Source organism: Melopsittacus undulatus, chromosome 1 (assembly GCF_012275295.1).
Source record: "Melopsittacus undulatus isolate bMelUnd1 chromosome 1, bMelUnd1.mat.Z, whole genome shotgun sequence".
NCBI classification, from domain to species: domain Eukaryota; kingdom Metazoa; phylum Chordata; class Aves; order Psittaciformes; family Psittaculidae; genus Melopsittacus; species Melopsittacus undulatus.
This window is the reverse complement of record NC_047527.1, coordinates 94673099-94697608: the sequence shown is the minus strand read 5'-3', so window position 1 is coordinate 94697608 and position 24510 is coordinate 94673099. Positions and strand designations below refer to the sequence as shown.

Here is a 24510-nt window from a genome sequence, read left to right as displayed (position 1 = left end):
CCAAATTCCACAGGTGGAAGAACACCTATAGATACATATTTTTTTTAACATAAATTACTTAATTTGAGGTAAAGAAAAGCATTGGTCTAAAATAGCCTTTCAAATACAACAGTCATTTACTTGCTGTGTCAGCAATATATCTGAAAGAAAAAGCATGCTCCGTAACCCACATTTCAAAGGTCACAGCGCTACTTCTACAGGCTTCTGAAAAAATTGCAGTTTGAGCCAGCATCATGGGTGGTTTGAAGATCTGTTCTGTTTCGCTGGTTATACTTTGCTATTTCTGTCAGAGATGTCTCCTGAGTGGAATTTCAACACACGTTGAAATAGGTAAGATATTCAGAATAGATTTCCATGTATTTTTTTTGTTTGTTTGTTTCTTGGGAAGAGGAGTAAATCCTGATTTGACTGGAAAGCAAAGGGAGGAAATAATGTGAAAGTAATGAGCATTCTATATAATTTTTGTATTAAAAAGTGAATTATACATAGAATAGATGAGTAGTTTGGTTTTGGAGTTCAAAACTGTGCTGGTTTTATAAGCAAAATGCTTGAATCGATTTGGTTGCGTACTTTTCCATCTTCTAAAACACAGGCATTATGTAACTGGAATGTTTGTGAGTCTTAAGGCAGACAGGGTTTGGTTTGGATAAAGAAGAGGAACAGTTTACGCAGTTCATGGGATTGTTATATTTAAACTACAGAACAACACGGACTGTTTGCAGCAGCTCTGTTTTCAAATCACCGTGTACTAATTTTGCCATGCCTGCATAAAATAGATCAGATGCTGTAATGTGTTTGTATCTATGGTTAACATAATAAAAACTGTTCTATATCTCTTCCTGGTAGGTTGCTATCTGTAGCCTGAACAGCCTAGATTTATAGAGGATGAAGGAGAGAACTGAGGGAACATCAAAGAAGGGGGAATATTCCTGGTTTGAATTTCTTGTTTGCATATGTTATTTTTAATACCTGGTTTCTGCTTAGTTCTTGCAAGAATACTCTTGAGTAGTGTGAGGTTATTCTGAAGTGCTTACTCATAATAAACTGACTGTTTTAATTGTTTGCTGCTCTGTGATTCTAAATCCGTTGCTCAACAGAGAGTAAGACATATGACAGATGGTAAAATGTATGGTGTTGTCTCTATTCAGGTAATCTTCTCAGACTTTAAATACTAAATAAATGTAACTTTGAACAAATTAAAGGCTTGGATTATTCATGGCATTCATTTGAGACTATGTTCCCTTACTGAGTGTTGTATACTTGGTCAGTATCCTGTAACCATTTGCTTTTCCAGACTGTGTCAAGAAACCCATAGGAACTGGTGGGAGAAATCACAGTGCCTGAGGTTAGGCGAGCAAAAGCATTTTTGCAATGTTTAGGCTGTAATTACTGAGTATTGGCTTCTGAAAACTTGGAATAACAGATTTGGAAGAATAGAGTGTATCTGCAAGAAATCTACAAAGAGAAACAAGAGCTTGTGGCTCTGTTCCAAAGCAGTAAATTTTTTTTTCTACTCAAGCATATTGCATGAAACCTGCATTTATATGATTTAAAGATCTTGGTGTCTGAGGAGTAATGTGTATGCTGAACTACCGGTCATACTTTACAACAGATTTTGTTCATTTGTCAGAAAATGACGTTAAACTGGGATCAGCTCTGATACTGCTGAAGTCAGTGCATTTATTAATGTGCAAATAAAAGTCCGTGATGGTAAGATGCTGAAAGTTACTGCCAAATCCAAACAGTGAGTATTCCAAGAAAGAAAAACCACAACAAACTGTAGAAAGGAACTCCTCCGACTCAAAACTAGCACTGAAATCTATCGGGGACAGGCTTCTGAAAGTACTTTCAAAACCAGTTAAAAACTCTGCCTGATCAAAATGTGGATCATGTTCAGCATGCTCAGCAGAGCTGTGCCATGTCCTACTTGGCCATGGCCTTGTGGCTGGGGGCAGGTCTGAGTGGGGAGGCTCTTCCTCCTCAGGGGCTCTTATCAGACCCACTCCTTGGAACTGTGGGGATCCATCCTAATATTCAATGTAAACATGAATTTGTAGGATCTGGGCCCACGTGAGTAATGAGAGAAGCTGGGGGTGGGGGGGGGGGGGGGGGGGTGGGGAGGACAGGGGAATGTGAGACACAAAAAGCAAACTACCAGACTGAGACTCTCTCATACTGGAAATAGAGATGTGTGTTGAAATGGCTGAGCATAAAAATGATGACTTTTTTATTATTAGTTTTAAGTTATTCATGTTTTGGTGTAAGATTGGTCCTTAAGGTATCCTAATATATTTGAGTAAGGATGGTTTAGATTGTCGGGTAAAATTCAAAGTGAAAGAACATTAAAACCCACACAGTTTTGTATAGATCTTATTCCAGAGTGAGAGTGGGTTTGGGGATTTTCTCTTTTTTTTTGTGATTTATTTGGTAAGGATCAAATTAAATTCAGCATATTCTGGCTTATCTTGAGCAGTCTTAGTTTGTAAATAGCTTCAAGTGAGAAGTAAAACTTTGTGTGGGAAGGCAAGATGATAATCCATGAGTACAGTTTCAACTGAATAATTTTAGTGGCAATGTTAGGTATTTTTAGGAGTGTTAATAGTTTATCTCTGGGATCTAACTTTGTTAGAAGGAGACCATGAAATTCATGTCAGTTTACTTCATTTTCTTGTTATACCTACTTAATAAATAGTAAGAATGTTTGGATATTCAGTGAATAAATAGTATTATTTACCTTGCTGACATTAGGTTTTTGTTGGTTTTCATACATGTTAAAAATTAATCAAACTGTTAAAACATCTGCATTGATTCCTGAAGTACATTTTTCTATGTTAAGGGCAACAATGAAACATAAATACGATTCACATGAGTTGTTTATAGCTAGGACTTTGTAATTCATACTCTATACTTGTGATCATGTCAGTTCACTGTGGTAGCTCAGTTCTGGATGTGGGGAGTTTCTTTTCCCTGCAACATGTTCTAGTGTGAGGTGTCCCTGCCCGTGGCAGGGGGGTTGGAAGTAGATGATCTTAATGTCCTTTCCAACCCAAACCATTCTGTGGTTCTATGATTTCAGCTTTGTTGGTCAGCTTGGGAGCTGGGGATTAGAGAAGGCTGATGAGACCTCAGTGCCTAGATGTGCCAAAGAACAGCATTTCCTTATTAGCTCAGTAGATGAGAAAAGACACCATCTCACAACTACAGAGTTTTTTGAGAAATCATGTTTCATGCACCTCTGTGATTTGGCTTAGGTATAACAATGCAATTATTCTGGTTTTGATAACACTTCTAACAAAACGCAGGCCTGGCCACAGTACCTGTATATCAATACTTCAATATGTTGTTTTTCAGCACACAGAGCTCTGGAATTTTTCATTAAGCATGAAAGGAATGTTGACTATAGACAGGTAGGAAGCATATTATTGCTTAATTGTGTATACTTTTCTTGTGAATGTTTTTTTGTCTCTCTTTTTGCCTTTCATTTCTTTATTGCTTATTCTCAGTAATGTGTGTCAATGTTATGCCTGGGCTTTATTTTTATCTTTTTTTTGTTGAAAATTACATGACTCCTAAATACTATTGCAAATACGTAGCAGTTATAACAATGCTTTCTTGCACGTGTTCCTGTCTTATGAAGTCAAACCCTCCATGAGTAGTTGTATTAGAAGAATTGGTAGAGGACTTTTGGAAGGGTGATTTAATAAACAAAAAGTCAGGAAAATGACAGCAAGGTTTGAATGTTGTCCACCACATATATAATTCACTGATTTCTGATTGGTGCAAGTAGCTTTTTCTTTCATGGGCCATACCAAGCAGAGAACTACAAGCATGTGGGCAGTTTTCATAAACACATATACAAAATGCAGATGTGTTTTATGTTTAAAACATTAATATATTTTAGGACAATGTAAAGAAGACCATTTAAGGTAACTCAGTGTTTTATCAAAGTAGGAGATCACTCAAAGTGAGTATTCACACTATCCACTGTAGACAGCTATGCTGTGATTCAAAGGATGGAAGTTAGCAGCCCAGGCTTATCTAGTCCAGGAGGAGGAGAGCACCTTAGAAGGTGACTTCACCAGCATTATGTTAGATTGTATGAATACTTTCCTAAATGGCCTTTCAAACTAGTGTATACTGATTAGCTTAGTTTCTTTTACTTGGGGGGGAGGGGGGGGGCGAGGCAGAGAATGTTGCAGGATGATGACACTGAAATAATATTTACCAAGATAATAGTTGTATCTTGCAGTATTTTATCTTAGATATTGGCAGTAAACTCTGTTTTTGTTCTCTGCAATAGCATTCTGATTCCTTTTTCCCCCATGCTTTTCCCAGTTATTACTAAACCACCAAGATGCATTTCAGGCTGGGAGCATTTATCCTGATGCCTTTTATCCTTCAATCTGCAAAAGTGGTAAGAGAAATCACATATTGTAACAACTGTATTTTTATGTGAAAATCTTATTGAATTTAGTAGAGTTAAAAATAGTTGTGTTGTAAGAAATGGAAGGCCAAAAAAACCTTCCTGCAAAAACATCCAGCACTTGTGTTAGTATTTTGAGCCTTTTTGTAGAGCTTCGTAAGAAACTAATAAGTTTGAAAATGTTTTTAGAAAGTAACTTCTGAGTAAATGAAACTAATGGGGAGGGGATTTTGATAGAAGGATGCTGTTTGACTGAATTAGGCCAGATTACCGAGTACTGTCTTGGGGAGAAACTGAGAGGATAAAATTATCTTTTTTCTAAGTCTAACAGAAAGCCTAGAGCTGATTTCTGTACTAGGAAGTATTTGTTTCTATCAAATCAGTCACAGAGATGATGGATATAAAAAAGTGCCCCAAAATGAAATAGCATAGGGCTTGCTGGTCAGAGAATGTTAGCAACATCCCAGTTTAAAGCCTTTCTTTTCCAGATGGCTGTCTTCTGCCTTTTACTGGTTCCTGTTTGCAGTTAACATCAGTCTTAGTTTTGCTGCTTCTAGATCTAAAGAGTGCACTACAAATTTAGTGCTCTGTAGCAATGGCTGTAAAAAGGATGTCTTGACTTGCAGGTGGTCCCGTCATTTTTTTCAGATTTTGTAGGTCAGCTCTTGATCATAATCAGCTTCTCCGGCAGCTCTGGAGCTATAAAACAGCTAGCTAGGTCTTGCTCCAGGATATTTGCTACTGAAGTGGTAAATCAGGATAATGAGCAATTAGCAAATGGGACAAAGACAGCCTGTCCTCCAGCAACAAGCTATTAGGATATTTAGGCAGATACCAGAGACAAGGCAAGGGTACATAGTTTGTATGAGGATACTGGGAGTCTAAAGTACAGGAGGTGGCTTATTTTAGTGGGTCATGCAAATTCAGATCTATTAAAGTGTTCCTAGGATCTTTGGTTTGCCTCATCTTTTATATGTTTTACTGCTGAGTGCCAGTGCCTCCACTTATCTCAGTATTGTTTTTTTCTGCCTCAAACTATGAAATCCCGTGTTTTTCCAAATAAACTTTCGTCATCTTTTCTCCTGGCCTGCTTTTCTTGGAGTCTCAAATCCCACAGTGGCAGCTAGATTTCTCATTGTTTTTTGGTCCTAGGTTGTTCATGCTGACTGTTGTTTATGCCAGCTACAGGCTGCTTGATTTATGTCCTGATAGGCAAGTTTGCCCATCTGGGTTGCTGAACGGGGGATCCTCTCTTCTATTATGTCATGGTGCCAAGTTCACATCCAGATTGCCCCCTGCTCTGGCATTTAATGCTGGTTTTGTCTCCCGTCACTCATCAGGTCACTGTTCCCGATCTTCTGCCTGGCTCTGCTAACATCTTGTCGCAAAGTTCTGACTCACTTGCCTTGTTTTCAGGGTAGATGTTCTCCTGGGATTTCTTTAATTCCTACCTTAACTTGGTTACTTTTATCTACCTCATCTTTCCCTTGTAACAGATGACTTCTGCCTTATACCAGGCCAGAGATCAGAGCAGCTTCCAGACCACATTCCTTCACCTAAGCTGGGATATGTCTTGCCTTGTTTTACATTTGCACCACTTACCAGCAGTCTCCTTAGTCAGTGTGGAAGAAATAGGTACCTCTGCAGATCTGAGCTGCCTCTAGATCAAGAACAAAGCCATCCAGAATAGCTTTCCAGGTGTGAGATAAGCTTAGATGTAGAAGTCTGCTCTATCAACACTGAATTTTTGTCTAGCAAAACCCGTCCTTATGTTACCTAGTTCAGCTGCACTGTAAAATGTCAAGAAACCAGGAGGTAACTGAATCAACTGCAAGATCTTCTCTCTCAGTTTCAGCTTTTAATATACCTTAATCTTCTGCAGTTTCACAGTTCTGTGAGCAAACATATACTTGTCCTCATAGTGTATTGATGATCCAAACAATTAATCTCCTGCCTACCATCTTCCCCTTTAGAGAGTTTAATAGTGTGCTTCTTGGTCTTGTCACGTCAGCACCGCTTTGCCATTATGTAGGTACTTTAAATGCACTTTGTAACTAATTAGTTTTTATGTAGGTACACAGAATTTTTTAGGCAATGTCACTGTTAGATCCTACATAATCTCCTCTGCATAAATCTGAGTGAGGGTAAGAATTGATGCTTCAGAGGAAAACCTGATTTTTTCCTGCTTTCCTTTGCACTCTTTCTGCTCCTGCATTGACTCTATCTTGTCAAGTTTGCCTTTCTATTAAAAATGATGATGATGATGACATAGCCCTCATCGGCCCTGTGGAAACTGATACCTGTCCCAAAGCTTCAGTTGTCTGCACTGAGTATTTTGAATTACCTGCATTGACCATCAGCTTTTCTACCAAGCAATTTGGTGTATTCATTTAGTCAGCAGCTTCTCTGTTAGCTCTCCTTATCCTCTTCATCTGGAAGGCAGTTTTTCATTGTGCTATACCTGCTCACAGGCACAGGGAAAGGGAGCAGGCAAAAAATTGTCAGATGCTTCAAACCCATAGAAGGTAAATCTAGTATCTCTTTTGACGGTATAAATAGTATAAAAATACATCTCATTTGGCTTTTCTCATGTAAGTGGATTTCAAAATGTATCATCTCTACACATGAAATTGAACAAAAGTTTTTCATTTGGTTTGGGTGGTTTTTTAATCCCCATGGAGAAAACATTTTTTTTTTTTCCGTCTGTTTTTCTTTTGCTCTCCTCCTCTTCTCTTCTTCCTCCCCCCCCCGCCCCCAAGATTAAATTAAGTACTCTATAATTTTATTGCAATAGGAATATTCCATGATGTGTCTGAAGACACTCACTGGACACCATTTCTCAATGCAAGTATTCACTACATCAGAAGGAATTATCCTCACCCTTGGGAAGTGGTAAGAAAATCTCATTAACTTTTAACATTGCATTCTGCTGTTTTCTTCACATTAATTTGTTGTTGCAGTTTTGTCTTTTGGAAAGTGTAGGAAAAATACATAGTTTTAAATTAAAGTGTCTTCTGATATAGGAAAATTTGAAATCCTCTTTTCATCTTTACCAGACATAAACATTGTGGTTTCTGTATGAAGTCTGTCAGTTACCTCTAGTGTGGTCTGATGCATTTCTCAGGTCCAAATTTTGTCCAAATGTGATTGGTAGTTTTGCATTATTGTCAAATCTGTCTGAGTGATTGCCACTTGAAAACCAAGTGTCTTCTAGAATTCTCACTTGAGAAATCTTCACCTTAGTCCTGATTTGCTCTTGTTTATGGTATATGAGCTACATATGAGGAGAACAGATGAGCTTTAAGGTCCCTTCCAACCCAAACTATTCTATGATTCTATGATTGAGTCAGCTACTTTTACAGCAAACAGGTGTTGCATAGGAATGTCTGTCTCTCCCGTGTGCCCGCATAACTCTCATGATTACAGAGGGGTTCACTCCTTTGAAGTGGAACTGTTTGTCCCCTGTCTAGAGAAACACCTTAGTACACATCTAACCTGTGGTACACAAATTTTCCCCAACATCAACCATGTAATTGTGTGGCCTCAGACTGTCTAAAATGCTTGAAGTTTGTCAAGTCACAAAAAGTGACTCCAGCATCAAGGAATGAGTGGACAACATTTTGTCATGCTGAATTCTTGCATTATAAGAATTTCTCACCTATATCCTTTTATCATGCACTTACATAAAATGCTTACCTCTTCTTGAAGACAGGACTAAAATTGCTGACATTACTACAAGTGGATTGTTGTTGTATAGGCTACAGAGAAGCTGGTGGCTTTCTTGTTTGGAATTGCCTCACATATGGTGGCAGATGTTAGCTGGCATAGCCTGGGCATCGACCAAGGATTTCTAAAAGCCATGGGAGAAGTAAGCCTGTGTTATTTTATTTGTTGATATAACTGACTTTATTGGAGTTGATAGCTTAGCTTTGGACTCTAGTGGAGAGGGAAAAGAAAAGCTTGGAGCCCTGTTTCAGGAAGATTTTCAAAGAGATGTAATGTCACAAACTCCATCAAAACAGAGTTGGTCAGGTTTGGGATCTGTGAACCTCGGGGCTGCTAGAACAGTTTGTTTCAGCTCATATGTTTGTATGGAAGGATGTGTAAAAGAAACAGGCAGTTCTCTTTTTTTTCTCCTACAGATTGATTTTCATGGCTCGTACTCAGAAGCTCACAATGTTGGTGATTTTGGTAATGTTTCTGTTTGCTGATTGTATATTTTTCTATTGGAATAACTAATCCTCTTCAAAGTCACAGTGTGTGATTGTGGCTCTTACCCTGTCTTGATGCAAGAGCCAAGAATGAGTCAAATGGACACTGTGTTCTCACCCTCCCCCATAACCCTCAAAGCCCTGCTGTAACTGTCCTCATGCCCCACGTTTCAGGAGACGTAATGGGGCATATAGCAACTTGCATTAAAGCCAAAACACAGGCTAAAGGATGCTAAAGTTTAAATGGAGTCACTACTGTGATTCCAAATTTTACATTATTCATATCCTCTGGCAGTATAATATATACAGCATGCATTCAGAATTTATGTATTCTAAATGTTTAGCTGAAGGATCTGTCATATATGCATAGATACCATAGCCATATGTAGCTCCATTGCTTCTGTTATCCATGGTAGATATATCACAAGTTTGGTTTGTTGGTCTTTGTGTGTTTTTTCATTCTTCCATCCTCAGGAGGAGATGTGCTGAGTCAGTTTGAGCTGGACTTCAGTTACCTGGCACTGAGTTGGTAAGATAGTGAGGTTACCTTCTTTAACAGTTATTTCTGCTTACTCTGCACACTCACTGTGCATTTTAACAAAATGCTGTCCTTTATCTTTCTTTCAAAAAAATGCCTTGTGGCTGTTGGAATTTTTATGAGTTTGATTGTTTCCTATATGCATATTTACTGTTCCCCGACATGAAAAACTGCAAGGACAGAAGAAAAAAGAGATTTATTTGGAGGAACACTACAAGAAAGGTTAAATTATTTATCTTTGAAGGGAATCATAAGTAATTATATGTAAAATAATAAGTGAAAAATGTTTGCTGGAATGTCCTAGCAATTAGTTAAATAAATCTCACATTTCCATTAAATTTTTTGGAAGTTGAGGATGCTTATGGTTACAGATGCTGTGGAATTCTGATAGGGTTTAAAAGTGTAAGAAGAATCAGCAGGTTTAGATATACGCATTTTTTTTTCTCAGTTTTTAACTGAAATAAAAACTCACATGCCTTTTTTGCTGCTGATAAAATAGGTCATTTGAGTAATTTTGCTTAAGTAGGATGTAGTTCATTTAGGTGCAGAAGGAGCAACTGGGGGAATTGTCTATTTGGCTAGGAGTAAGTTTGGTACAGCAGAAGGTTGGAGGATATCCTCCAAGATTATGTGATCTCCAAGACAGGGAACCAGTGTGGGAACTGTGGAAACTTTACAAGCAGTAGTTGCAAGGAAACAGTTCTACAGGTGTCTGATTTTGAACTAAACAAGAGGAGAGTGTTGTGCAGCAAATAACTGCACCCATAGTCCTGCTCTTTCTGGCATTTGTAAGGGTTCATGGCCTTCTATAGTCTTAAAATTTAGAATATTTTAATACAGGTTATTGTTATTGCACAAATTGTAATCTTTTATCAGGTGATGTGCAAAATCTCCTGTTATAATACCTTCGTCTTGGTTTTAGGTATGTACCTGTCAAAGACCTAGCAGCTATCTATAAGGAATTTTATGGAAGAGAGATTATAACTGAAAGCACAATTATTGACTGTACTTACCTGCTGTTTCTTGAACTGTAAGTTGAATAGCTTTGTCTGGGTTTTCATAAGTGAAACATACATAGGAAAATTATGTTAATCTCATCTGAAATGCTTTGTGCATTAAGGCCAGCAATATAAACTACCTGCTAGACCCTCAAACCACAAAGTGCCTGAATTTTTTTTAATAGCTAGAATACAATTTCTGACTGTGTAGTCACTGTTACATTCATTATTACACCACGGATTCAGCATCTTAGTTCTTTGACAAATTTATGTAGTTAACGTACTTATGCCTATTTATTTGAGAACAGCTGTGTCTTCAAGTACCATTGCCTTGTGCCATGTTGCAATGTAATATGCATGTACTGAAGGAGTAATGTACGTACCTGAATAAATGACTTACCTACACTTTCTGTGTATCCTTTCAAGTCCAAGAATAAGTCAAAAGAGCCTTTTGATATCTGGCAATGTCTACTTTTCATATCCTGTACAGCTTAGATGTATCCTTTATTTCAGTTAATTACCAAGTCATGCAGCATTTATAAACACTCTGAATCCCTTCAAATCAAGGGGAGCAATAAAGTTAATATCATTACTCCTCACATTACAGCTTCTAAAAACATGTTAACAACCAACAAGGAAATGTAATGACTTGTATAGTATTTACCATACAGAAGCCTTAAAAAGAACTGTTGAAATAATTAAATATTAAATGAAGCAATTTTTTTCCTGAAGATTATATTTTTATTTTTTTTAGGCATGGAGAAAGGCTTGTTGTTGGGAAGGTTGGTTTTCCATTTTCTTTATAAAAATGAAGATATATCAAGAAGACAGTGTAATACATCTTACTAAGAGTGTTGCTTGCTTCTTAGCTTTTTCCAACATATGCTAGTAAATCTCCATTTCTGGTGGAGAAGTTCCATGAGTATTTCCTTGGAGGAGTGGATGACATGGCGTTCTGGACAAACAATATTTTTGAGCTGACCAGCTATATGCTAGAGAATGGAACCAGGTATAGCATGTTTCCTGCAATATGAAACACAGTAGCCAGGTTCTGACACCTATTTAGTTTTTTTCTGAAGGCAGACTCTTTTGCAGAAATGGTGCCGAGCTTTAAATCCTTCCTTGGACTAAGGGATTTCTGTGGCTGTCTTGTACCCTTGTGCACAGGATTACACAGACCTTGAGTCTGCATTTGTTACATGTTCACACTTCTTTCTTCAGGGAAGGCTCTGGTATGCCCAACTGATACTCGACAGGGAGAAATTGGAGCATTTTTTGAGACATACCCAAAAGCTTGCTTAAACTTTGCATAGCCATGCCCTGAGGTTCTGCCTCGCAGTCTGAGCTGTGGCTGTGGCTGCATCTTCTGGCTGCTGTCATCAGCCAGTAAAGATGCCTGCAGACACTTAAGGTTGATAAGATTAGAAAACGTAAGAGTACATGTTCTAGTGTTGGAAGCTCAGGCTTGTACTCAGAATATCATATTTTTATAGAAGTTCTAACCTTGTACTGCTGTGTTGCAAATGTAACCTTACTGAAAATAACTTTGAGACCAACAGTGGCAATTAATCCATGCATTTATAGGGAAAATATCACTGCATCTATTTTGGGAAATGATGCTTGAAATACAGTATGACATTATCTATTGTGCTCTTTGTTCTAGAATGGCACTTTCATTAAAAGTGCCTTAATATAGTTAGCATAACATATTACAGTAAGTTTCCTTTAAGAGTTATATAAAGACATGAGATTCATACAGAACTTTATCAAGATCATTAAAATAAATACCTGATTTTGAATAAGCAGTATTTCTTGGGAAAACTAATGACTTCTAACAGAGGAATCAGTGGGGATAAAAGTTGTATTTTTAGTTTTTTCACTTCTATTGTGGGAAAAGCTTTACAATGCATTCTGCATATTTGTTTAGTGACTGCTTCCTGCCTGAGAACCCCCTGTTTATAAACTGCACAAGTGAGCACAAGGACAACTACATGTAAGTATAGTTCTGAAGGTTCAGAGATTTACTTATGAAAGGAGAGTCTTCTGCTAATGTGGACAGTGTACTATTGAAAATCAGAGATCTTTTATCTTTTTGTGTGTGAATTTCTAACATGAATAAGTAAGTTTTGTATAGGGAAACTGCAGAATCTAGGAAAGACTCTCACCTTTCAGCCCAAGGACAAGAATACTTACCTAGCACTTGAAATACTAGGTCTTCACACTTTATTTTGTTGTCACTTTTTGTTCTGCTAATTGTGAACCTACTGATTCATATTTACTCTTACCATAGCTAAATTCTCTCCTGATTTATATACAGAAATAATAGAACTCAGGTGTTTGTAGCTGAGGATACAAGTGTATGTATTCCTCTACCAGACATCTCAAAAGAAACTATCTTAACTGGTACGTCTTGAGAATTCCATTTACACATGGGAGGAAAGGACATCTGATTGCATGCAATATGTTTGCTTCCCCTAGATTTCTCATAAAATACTCAAGTCATTAATTCAGTTATATTAATTGTTATATTACTGCCCTCTTTATTTTAGCAAAAACAAACAATCAAAACATGAACAACAGAAGAATAGAACTTCCTTGCTTACGGAAACACATGAAAAGAATATAAATTATACAGAGAGAGGAGTTCACTTCAACATGCAGCCTTGGGTAAAAGTAAGTGAGAAGTGACAGACATGAGAGGTAAAATTCAACTCTTTGTAGAATTGCTTTAATTTCTGTCTGAAATGCTGTCTAATGGAACAAGGTTTCTGGTTGTTAACAGTAGCCTCTGTCTTCACTTCATGGAGACTCCAGCACCATATATTTATATATACATCGTAAATATTCAATTTTTACACTTTGCCCATTGTCTAGTGAGATTAGAACACAACTTTCAGTGCCAAAAATGACATAATATATCCTTAGTATTCACACTTTAGTATTTACACTTTGAAGGATCATACAGTCACTTTTTGAGGTTGAGAAGTCCCAGAAAAGCACAGCAGTGAATAAGTAGCAGTTATCTATTTAGAGCATATAGATTTTTCTGTTTCTAAAATGTTTATGACTTGAATCAGATTCCACTTAATCAATGTGGTGATTTCTACCGTTGATGATTTGCTTTTGAGGGACTCCATAATGTTGCAGAGTTTCAGCCTGTGCTTTAACCTTTCTTGTGTCTTTTTGTTGTTTTTATTTCAGAAGTCCTTTCGCTTGCTAAACCGTGCTTTTAGAACCAATGTCTGGAGAGCTACACATCAGAAATCTTCTAACCACATCTACAAGCCAGCAGCTTCGTATTTTCTGACCTCACCCTATGCTAGACTTGGATGGTTGGTCATCTTTTTCCTACCACTTCCCTCTTAATTTCTTAAAATTTTGAGTATTCTCAAAAATATTAATGTTTATTTTTTGGATACTCTTTAAAGGTGACTGTCCAAGTCAATTAGTATACAAATCTGGCTGAATGGCTTACATCATCTCTCCAGAACAAGTTAACTTATAAAACCTTTCTTTCAGATGTTAACATAAATTTCTTGTGTTGGTATTGGATAAAACTGTATCATGAGCAAAATTCCCATTCAGATGTAAATTCCAGTCAGATAACCTTTTTCTTTGGAAGGGCAGTTTTTTCATGGTTTTTTACATCCCCTCCTTAGTGAAGGAGCTCAATGCTCTGTGTGTGATCAAGCTCGGAATGGAAGGAACCAAAATTGGAACGAGGCCTGGCTCTACTTGTGAACAATATAGGGACGTTGTTACCCATTACCCATGGTTGTGGGTTGATGTTTGTGCAGAGTTAATTGTCTGATCTGAGCTGACCACTGATGGTGCCTAGCGAGTGTTTTTGGAAACACGGGACTAGTAGGGAGTTCAAAGGTAGATTCAGGACACAGAAAAAGGGGTGTTCTGTCACCTTGGCAGAGGGGTTCTGGCTTGATCTGCAGAAAGGAAGAATAATAAACTTGCATTGCTGCTCATCTTGCTTTATTTCTTCTGACTCAAAAGTTGAAGATTTAATTATTGAGCTTACTTCACACCAGCCAAAGTAACTGTAGTTAGTTATTTTCTCTCCGCATTCCCTCTCTAAACTCCAACATGTTACTGAAACCTGTGATCCCTTTGCTTTTCTACTCTTAATTCCATCAATTAATTCAGAAGTTCAGTTAAAAAGATACTTAATTTCATCTTTTCTGTTCTGTGTCATATGCAAGCAGCCCTTTTTCATGCTCCTTGCTCTGATTGCTCTCAGGTGCATTGTGTCAGTAAGTAAAAAGCAGTTCCTACAGATCTCAGAGGCATCAATTTCATATATATAGTATAAAATATACAAAAACCAAGTCTTGGTTTACTCCCAGAAAGTAGAAGTTTTTGTTTCCTGCTAATGTTGTGGTAGTCTGGAAGCTAATGCTATGCTTTTTTTGACTCCCTTGCTGTACAGGGCAATGATTTCAGCTGACCTGAACCAGGATGGATATGAAGATCTGGTGGTTGGAGCCCCAGGGTACAGCACATTGGGCCATTTTCAGATAGGACGGGTGTATGTGGTTTATGGCAACCATTCAGGGTTGCCACCAGAGGACATGGATCTAGATGAGAAAGCTGACCAAATACTACAGGGTCATCAGGTGAGGTATCAGTTCCTGTTTGCCACTTAAATATTTTTGCCTGAAAATGCGATAAATTTTGACTGAGCAGCAGTATCACTGATACATGTATGAGGGCCATTCCTGAAATACCTCTCCTGGTAAAAAGATGTTGTATGTTTTTTAAGCAAAATACCTAAATCACAGGAACAGTTAAAGCAATGGTGATCTGTAGGATCACTTTTATTACTGTTCCAGATAAGTGGGTATTAGAACATAATTTGCCCCTCAATAAAACTGAGATAATGTCTCTGTAAGTCACAGTATAGGTCATTTGGGTCCCTGCATTTGAGAAAATACTGTGATTTTCCCTTCTTTCCTTTCTTTTTAAATCCAAAATTAATAATTCAGTGTAAATGTCCATTCATTTGAAGCATTTTTTCATTAATTGATAACTTCTCACAAAATCATTGTCTTTACTGAGTAACAGGCTTGTAACCAAGAAGCAGGATCAAGTTATCTTTTTGAATAATGAATGTCATTCTCTGTAGAAAGTATCTTTATTTAGAAAGAAGAGAATAGAGAGAGATGAGATACATTTCCTTTTAATCTGTTTTATATAAACTGTGGAAGTAACAGCTGCTGTGTTCTTACAGAGTGCTTTAGCGGCTCTCAGCTATAATGCTGCTAATGGCAAAGATCATAAGCTTAACATCAATGGTATGCTAGGCTCGAAAGAGGCAATACCAAAGCAGCACCATACTGTGTTCAGTTATCTTTTATTTTAACATCTCCACATCCTCAAACAGAACAGTTGACTGAGTTAGTATGTTAGTATGACAGTTACTACTTGGAAGAACAGTGATGCTAAGAAAATATTAGGAATTGGGATAGATGTCTGTCATCTGTTTCCTGTTCTCTGTGCTGTGATTGTGAATGTGCAATAAGTTTTGATGGTTTTGTCTTGAAAACGTCTGTTATTTTCATGAGAGCAATCCCTCTTCCTTCAGCCTTCAGGAAGATTTGGTTCTGCCTTGGCAGTCCTGGACTTCAATGAGGATGGAGTATCAGATCTGGCAATTGGAGCACCTTCAGTGGGATCTCAGTTTCTTACTTACAAAGTAAGCCACACACATGGGTAGTTTGGAGTTTTTTTCTCTCTAAACATAAAAATTCGATTGATACATATTTTTTTGAACAGTAAAATGAGAAAGTGAATTTCTGCTCCTCCTCAGGATGACATTGTAACTTAAACACAAAGGTTTATAACATTTATGGGTACTTTGACTAGACCAATGACCACTGTCTGTACTTCTCTTTCAGTGGCCTTCTTGCACATTAGAAATCCAAATCAGACTGCAACTTAGCAGCACTGATGTGCTGGAAATGTAAGGAGCCATTCATGAAATACAAGTGTACCCTTTTTATTTAGGAACAGAGAGTCTAGAACGGACCTCATGGGTTATTGAGCCTTGTCAGCTGCTGTCATGGGCCAGCAGATGATATCTAAAATGTGATATGAACACAGGCACACTAGGTAAAATAATCAAGTTACAGAGGCGTAATGACCTGCAGTTTACCAGATAAGCCCATATAATGGTCCCTGGCTATTTTCAGCCTGTGCAAACTGAGAGGGGAAATGTTATGGTTTAAACCACATTCATTAACCTTAAAACTTTTCAGAATTTCAGAAACTAACTTAGCTGCCTAAGTAAGAACATAAATGCTTTTATGTAGACCTGTTAGCTTGGAAAATTGTGTGCATCTGTTGTACCTTGCACTGTGTTTCATTGCAGTAAATAATATATAACAAAATTTAAGCCACACAAGTATGCGTATAATGACTATAGATACACAGCATACCATCCTTGTTCCTTACCCGCAGTATGATGAAAATGTACTTCTCTAGTCTGTTGTCTGGTTATAGCAGTACCCATTACAGCATGGGTATACTGAAGTTTGGAGTAGAAAAGATAGTATAATGACAAGGCTCCAACAGAAAAATGCAGTTGTGTATATAGCCCTTGCAGAACAGTTTCACTCCTTGTGCTTTGTCTTGGATTTCATACTTGGTGCTGACATGCAGATGCACTCATGCTGTCCTTCCTTTTCCTGTTGTTTAGGGTGCTGTGTATGTCTATTTTGGCACTGAGGGAAGAGGATTGGCATCTCAACCAAATGTTACCATAACATGTCAGGTATATTGATTAGGCTAACACAGGGCTACACAAGCAGATAAAGGGGAAGGGGTTCATGGGCTTAAAAAAGGGAATTTAAACTGATGGGGACTGTGCAAGCAGGTGCTTTCTTAGATTAGTTATATGTGAGAAAGACATTTGTACTGCAGTGAAGGGAAGGCAGCATTATGAACAGAAAAATGCATAGCCCTCCAAAAAAAAGCCCCAAAGAGAAAAAAACTGGAGTCAGGGAGTGGGAGGGTAATTTGATCAGAAGCAGACAAAAATAGGTCTTTAGAAGTAAATTGCTTATTTTGCGATGCAATTGGTGGTTTCAGTTCTATTTCAGGCTTAAACTAACTGTTTATTGCAGTATTCCTACTGTAATCTTGGTTGGTCCCTCCTGGCAGCTGATGTTGATGGGGATGGAAATGCTGATCTGGTTGTGGGCTCTCCATATGCACCTGGTGGTGGGCAGCAGAGAGGATTTGTGGTTGCATTTTACTCTTATTTCAACAGGAGTGAACAAGGTAATATTTATTGAGTATATTAACCCCTTCATATTTTATGTGACTCCTCATTTTTTCCTAATTAATCAGAGGGTAATTCAGGTTCAAAAGGGATCTCATAAGGTGTCTAGTCCAGTCTTGTACTCAGTAAGGGGACACCTGTGAAGTCAGACTAGGTTGCTCAGAGCTTTATCCAGTTGCATCTTCAAAACCTCCTGTGACTGAGGTTGCAGAGCCACTCTGGGTAGCTGTTCTGCTTCTTGGCTGCCCTCATAGGGAAAAAAAACGTCTTGTTACAGCTTATGCTCATTGTCTATTGTCCTCCCACCATGAAATGAGAGGCATAGAAGGCACTGGGTATTCCAGTGCACTGGGAAGAACCTGGCTCTACCTACTTGTTAACCTTCTCATAGGTACTGGCAGGCTGCTCTTAGGTTCTCTCAAAACCTTTTCTCTGAGCTAATTCCTGGTCCCTCAGTCCCTGCTCACAGCTCAAGTGCTCCAGCCCCCAACCATCTTGGGGCCCTCCAGTTTATGAACATCTTTACTGTTTTGGGGTATCCAAGACTGAACATTATATATTATATGGAGGAGTAGAGGGGGAGCAATTGCTTCTCTCAATCTCTTTGCCATCTCTCCCGCTTATATAGCCTGGGATGCTGTTGGGCTGTTGGCTGTCTCTGCTGTCAGAGCCTCACAGTTGCCTGCTCACCCCAGGGCTTTTTCCACATGGCTGCTTCCCAGCTAATCTGTCCTCAGCCTATCCCTAACAAGGAGTCCCTAGTTTAGGGCAGGCTCAACTGATAGCTTTCGTGTACTTTGTGTAGGCTATTGCAAGGATTTAGAAGCAGGCTATTTTGAATAAAGGCTTTCACCAGCCAGTACAGTTGCAGACTGAGCAAGCAAAGTTAGCAATAATTGTTACCATATCTTGCACAGTGTAACTTTGCTTATAGAAACTTGTAGTCATAGGATGAATCAGTGGAGTATTGCTAACAGATTTTTCTATGCCAGGATACACCAAGTTGTAATTCATGTTTTTCTGGTCTGTCAGCACTTCTGTCAGCACATGATGCCAACTGGATGGTGAAAGGTGAAGAAAACTATGCTTGGTTTGGATTTTCACTTGACAGTTGCCAACTGGAGAATATAACATTGCTGCTGGTTGGTAGCCCTACATGGAAGAGTTGTGCTAGGTGTGTTGTGTGTGACACCTTGCTCTCTCCTCCATTCTCCCCTACTTCTACAGTATTTAAGATCTGTAATAGATCAGACTTCCAGCTTTTCAGGAAGATTCCTCTTTGTTCCGCTTTAATGTTTTTATTAAATTCTATTAATTTCTAGGGTTTTCTTGGGGAGGAGGAGAGGGGACACAAAAATGCTGACAGATAAGCATGCCTAAAATAAACCTATAGATAGCACCTAGTTTGAGATAGCATTTTTAAAAGTAAACCAGACACAAAATGTACTGGGTGATAAAAGAAATATATACACTAAGTCTGTGCTCTAAATGTTGTGTAACTAGTTAGAACAAGGATGGGAATTACTAAAACAGATTTCTAGCATTTGGCAGCCACTATTATGCCAATCTAAAGGAGGAAGATACTTTCAGAAGCAATCCTAGCTGAATGTACAAAAATATGTTGTCACATACAAATGTATTTTGCATTGTAATTCAAGCTGCAGCCCCTTCTCATCAGATGTCAAACAGAGTGTTGGGAAGGTGTATGGGTATAACCCACCAAGTACAAAGCTCTGGCTTACAGTAACTGGAGACAAGGTAGGGCTCCTTCTGTACTGTCGGACCTTATGATTAATTTGATGTAAAGTGTTATTTTGAAGAAATGACATATGTGTGTTAAAAATCTAACAGGCAATGGGCAGAATGGGTTTGTCTCTGGCCAGTGGTGTGATGTCTGTGGCTGGGACCACAAGGACAGTTTTGGTGGTGGGTGCACCTACTGCAGGTATGTCCTGAAAATTGGAAACTGTTTCTGCTTTAGGATGTTTGTTTCTGTATGACCAGAAAACAGTTAAAAAGTTAAAAGTTAACTCCATAGAAGTTTAGCACATAAAAGTTTAAATTGCTTCATAATTTAGAAAAAGAACAACAAAAGATTTCTGTAATCATGAGTGCTTTACATGTAGAGTCCTCTCTACTATGCATCAATTGCAGTGCTGGCTTTTTTCCCTTCCTTAGAGTTAGCTCTTCAAATTAGTTTAGCAGAATTACCACCTTGCATTATTTATGTAGAAGTGATTTCCTAGTAGACTACATATTTCTTGGAATAAAACCAACACACTATTTTTGTACTTACTCTGGCAGTAGGCAGTAAGGAATTAGGAAAGTCAAAACGTAAAACTGTCTTTAACTTGAATGCGGTATTTTCCCTGGTACTATTGTTAAGAGATAGTTTCTATGCTAATTAGTGTTAATGCCATATAATGTTTGATATTATGTATGCCATGTGGCACTCATGTGCCGTATGTATGTTCCTTAATGCCAGTATTACCTGTAATTATATAACATAGTGTCATGGTTTAAAACCAAACCGCACAGCTCATCAACTCACTCCCTGCCTCGCTCCCCCAACTCCTGGAGAGTTGGGGAGGAGAATCCAAAGAATGTAGCCCCCATGGGTTGAGATAAGCACAGTTTAATAGCTAAGGCATAACACAAATCACTACTGCTACTACTACTACAAATAATAATGGTAAAGCCAACAACAAGCAAAGAGAATACAACACCTCACCAGCCACTGACCCATATCTCACCCCACCCTGCCCGACCGAGCACCGACCGATACCTCCTCCATCCCCCCAGAGCTCCAGCCCCTTCCGGGTTTCTCCCGGTTACCTCCTGGGTATGACGTGCTATAGTATGGAATACCTCTTTGGCTAGCCTGGGTCAGGTGTCCTGTCTCTCCTTCCTCCCCTCCTTCCCTGGCAGAGCATGAGCTCAGAAAAGGCCTTGGACAAACCAAACATTTGAGCAGTAACTCAAAACATACTTGCAACTGTTCTTAGCCCGAAAGTCAAAACACGGCACTGCACCAGCTACCAAGGAGAAAAATGACTGCTACTGCTGAACCCAGGACACATAGATTATATACATGTAATACAGATTATATTACATGCTTATGTAATGCCAGTATTACCTTTTGACAGTGTAATGCATGTATTAAATCTACTTTCCTCTGTCTGATGTTCAACTTCTGTTACTTCTTTTTCCCAGATAGCCTGTCTAGGATTTCCTTTATATCCTCAGTGCTGCTCCAAGCTGGACTGACTCTGGTATATGATCTGACAGACAGCACCAAGCCTTCTTTGCTCAGCACATTCAGTGGGGACAGGAGATTTTCTCACTTTGGAGGAGATATACACTTAAGTGACCTGGATAATGATGGACTTGGTAAAGCTTGATGAATCTAGATCAGAAGTGAAAAGTTTTACTTTCGGCAATGTTAAGACTGGTCACCTACATATTTATACAAGTGATGAACACAGTCTGCTTCCTCAATTGACTTGTACCAGTATTCCATTGTGCCTTGTGGGGAAACATCTTTAAAATCCCAAGCAACTCAGTCAGAAATTGAAACATTTTAACTGTCCTCATTAATGGGAGTTGTGGTATCCAGAGATATGTAAATGCCAACTCGTGTGTTTCAGTTTAGCATTATTGCACTTCTGATGTGTTATGTCATCCTTTTATTATCTGCAGATGAAATGATTGTGACATCCCCACTGCGAACTAACGCTATCACCACGATACTGTTTGGTGGGGCAGCAGGCCGTGTTTACATTTACAATGGAAAGCAGGCATCCTCAGGGAATGTGACACAGCACTGCAAATCACTGGTATCTCCCTGCCCAGAGGACTGGGTAAGAAAACATAAAAGAGAAATAGGGGCATAAGGTCATAATGACAGCTGATTCATTACATCCAGTACAAATATCTAGTGCATTCTGACTTGGTTTCAGAAAACAGAGCATTTATTTATGTTCCTATGAATCTGTGTGATTAAGCTCCTCCTATTTGTTCTTGAATTACTTTGTGGTTTAGGAGCCAAGGTTATTGCATTGGTGTACACTCCTAGTCTGGTTCTCTCCGCTGACTTCTTGTTTCCTCTTTTTCAGGCACAGTATGTCCTGATTTCTCCTGAGGTAAGTAACCAGAAAATACACTACTAAGAGAAACAAAAAAAGTCCCCTTACAACAAACAAACAAACAACAACAGCTTTGTAACAAATAATGTTATCTTACAGGAACTATCAAGATTTGGGAGTTCTGTTATCACTGTGAAATCTGAAAGAAAGGTGAGAAAAACTACTGGTTTTGATTGCTTTGGATCATCTTTCTACCTTACTTGCATATGCTAACCAACACCTCACATATCTATCTTACCACTTTGCAGAAGTCTTAAAGGCTTTACATAGTTAATTAAGTTTTAATGACTCTCTGCAGTCAAAACCATTTTATAGGTGGATGAACTGTGGAGTTGCCACGATTCTGGCACCTGATACATGAACTGAAAGAGATCACTTTAAAATGGCCTGAAATCTGAATCACTTAGGAGTTTGTTGAAAGTTTGCATGGTAAATCAAGTGTAGGTGCCAACTGGCTTTACTGTTCATGCCAACCTGTATGCAAAGTGGATGCTCAGCTCTGGAGTAAACCAGGCACTGACCGACATAATATTTACAGGCTTGACGTTCTCGCTTTCACTTGCAGTAAATGCTATTCCTGTGTCAAGTATTTCCAAGCACAGAGGCCCAGTTCTTACCCAGATGATTTTGGACATGTTCTGTGTACCTGTTTCTCTTCCCCTCAGATGACCATTACTTTTACCAAAAATCAGTCCTTGTTTGTATGATGTGCTGAGGAACATTTTTTTCAGCTTGAAGGTTACTTAGTGCTTGTTCAGCTGAGTGCAGTCCAATGTTCTCTGACATAACCTCTCAGTGTGAGAAGTGAGGTTCTCTGTGATTACTGAGAAAGCCTCAGGACCAGGGTATGGAGGTGTGTGACAGGCCTTTATCAACTGGTGTCTGACTTCTTGCTGTTAAAACATGCAATGGAGAAACCATCTCTAAATGTAAATGCTTCTAAGCTAGGTTAGGAGGCATAATCCAGCACCTGAAACATAGGCATCACTGATGGCTTTTGTCTGAGCTCAAGTGAGGCCATTTTCCAAGCAATTGTGTTCTTTAGCTATGGCACCAATCCAGTCCACACTCCAGCTTCATCTGTATTGATCCTAATCCTGAGGAACAGTTTATATTGGCAAGAGATGTATTTGACTGATTCTAGCTTCTTCCAGTTACTCAAATGAAATAATCTGTTTGCTAGATCATTTTATTAACTACTATTCTGATGAGGTGGGTTGTGTTCACATTTCTTCTCATCGCATTTCTATATGACACAATGATATGGAAGAAATCTGGTTTCCATAAGGCAACCATGTACCTGCAGTTGCATTTTGCTAACCCTTGTTCTGTATCTCTTCAGAAAGAAGTGGTGGTGGCAGCAGAGAGAAGTTCAGCGAAAGCACGCCTTGGTGGAAGGCTTTTTATCTACTCGCTCTGAAAGTCCATGGTAGCCTTTAAGACCGGGCACAGCTGGTCTTTCAGTGAAGCATCTCTGTAGTATCTGCAATACTTTCCTTAACCAACACAAACCAAACATCTCAGACAGCCAGATAGGGTCCTAGGTAGTTTTAATGGAGGGATGGACACTGGTTTTAAGTGAAGGGGAACAGGAGTATTCATGGGGGTTTGACTTACAAACCAAAGCTTTATCAGTCATGTAAAAGCACAAATTAATTCTGTTGTGAGCAGTAGCATCACTTAACCCAGAACAAGCAAACTGAACCAAAAACTTTCTAAAGTCTGAAATGAGTAGGCAGCTAGATTTTTTTATAGTAATATTTAGCTGTATAAGGAATATTCATTGGTCACATTCTTTACTGGTCAGATTTGAGTGTTTTCTTGACAAAACCAGGAAAGAATAGCACATCGTTTTCAATTCCTTGTGTACTGTATACAGACAGCAATTCTGAGATTTCAAAAAGTTGCTGTCAAAATACTAAGCATGGAGGAGAGGCAGCTCTAAGCCAGAGAGAAAGGCGGGTACCAAGCAGTAGCACATCTTGAGGTCTGCATTCCGGGTGTAGAACAGCTGGGATCTCCCAGGGCAAAAAGTACAAGCAAGACTGACCAAGTTTTAGGAAGCGCTTTTGCTTTCACACTCATGGCTGAGACTGCTCTGACACCCTTTGTGTTTTTATGTAGAATTCCATGACCAATGTATCTTAGAATTGTTAATATCTTTAGTGGTAACAGTATTGGCTTCAACTAATTAACACTAATTTTGTAGGATGCAGGTTTAACAGTGTTCACCAATTATCTATTAAACGACTTGAGCAGCAAGATGTGATGTTATTATTATCATTAGTCTGTTGACATGTATTTTCTCTCTTGCCTCCTTCACAAACATAAAGCAGTATTCTTAAATAATGCAAGCCAGCAGAATAGCACAGAATTCTAAAGACTATACTCCAGGATTACACATCTCACCTTCTTTGGAGCTGTTTCAGAGAGGTTGTTTAAGGGGAGAAAAAAAAAGGCAAGATGAACAGCTTGATGTATATTGTGTTCCAACATCTATTTGGAGGCTTTATTTGCCCGAATAGCAGGACATGTAACAAAAAAATTAAATGTGAACTTCATGAAAGTAGTAACTGGATGGAACTGGGAGCAGAGTACCTACAAATCTCTGCACAAGTAGTGTATTTGTAAGGGGAAAATAAATAGTCTTTTCCTTTTAAAATGAAAATTGGCAAAACCAGAATGTTCTATAGAAATTCCATTCTGAACATACAGTTTCCACTGGTTTTGTTTTTTTCTGTGTGATCTCATGGTAACTTTATTGCATGTGAATGCATTTTGATTTCTTGAATTGTCAGAAAACCATTACACATTTGTGTATGCCTGTGGAGAGAAAGGCAGTCTCTAAAAGATGTGTCTTTCTCTCAGTGCTTTTACTGTGCTTTAAGTCAGTTAGGTACA

General features: G+C 38.6%; 1 protein-coding gene across 1 annotated transcript; it reads left to right on the top strand.

Moving 5' to 3' along the window:
• The first annotated feature begins 233 nt into the window (after positions 1–233).
• On the top strand, positions 234–23029 carry GPLD1 (glycosylphosphatidylinositol specific phospholipase D1). The gene is made up of 25 exons (XM_005149867.2): positions 234–330; positions 3352–3407; positions 4336–4414; positions 7218–7315; positions 8181–8291; positions 8566–8614; positions 9109–9163; positions 10095–10202; positions 10925–10952; positions 11040–11179; positions 12098–12163; positions 12720–12843; positions 13372–13502; positions 14612–14798; positions 15767–15877; positions 16880–16954; positions 17307–17463; positions 18497–18638; positions 19123–19222; positions 19316–19409; positions 20678–20854; positions 21164–21324; positions 21580–21606; positions 21709–21759; positions 22952–23029. The coding sequence occupies exons 1-25, from the start codon at positions 234–236 to the stop codon at positions 23027–23029; spliced, it is 2502 nt and encodes an 833-aa protein (XP_005149924.2).
• Positions 23030–24510: the final 1481 nt, after the last annotated feature.

What these genes read in the sequence shown, in the direction of transcription:
- GPLD1 (XM_005149867.2), top strand. Translation starts at nt 234, where the DNA reads ATGGGTGGTTTGAAGATCTGTTCTGTTTCGCTGGTTATACTTTGCTAT. An exon ending in TCCTTCAATCTGCAAAAGTG is followed by an intron (nt 4,415 to 7,217) that starts GTAAGAGAAATC and finishes TTATTGCAATAG; the next exon opens with GAATATTCCATGATGTGTCT. An exon ending in GGTGGGTGCACCTACTGCAG is followed by an intron (nt 19,410 to 20,677) that starts GTATGTCCTGAA and finishes TCTTTTTCCCAG; the next exon opens with ATAGCCTGTCTAGGATTTCC.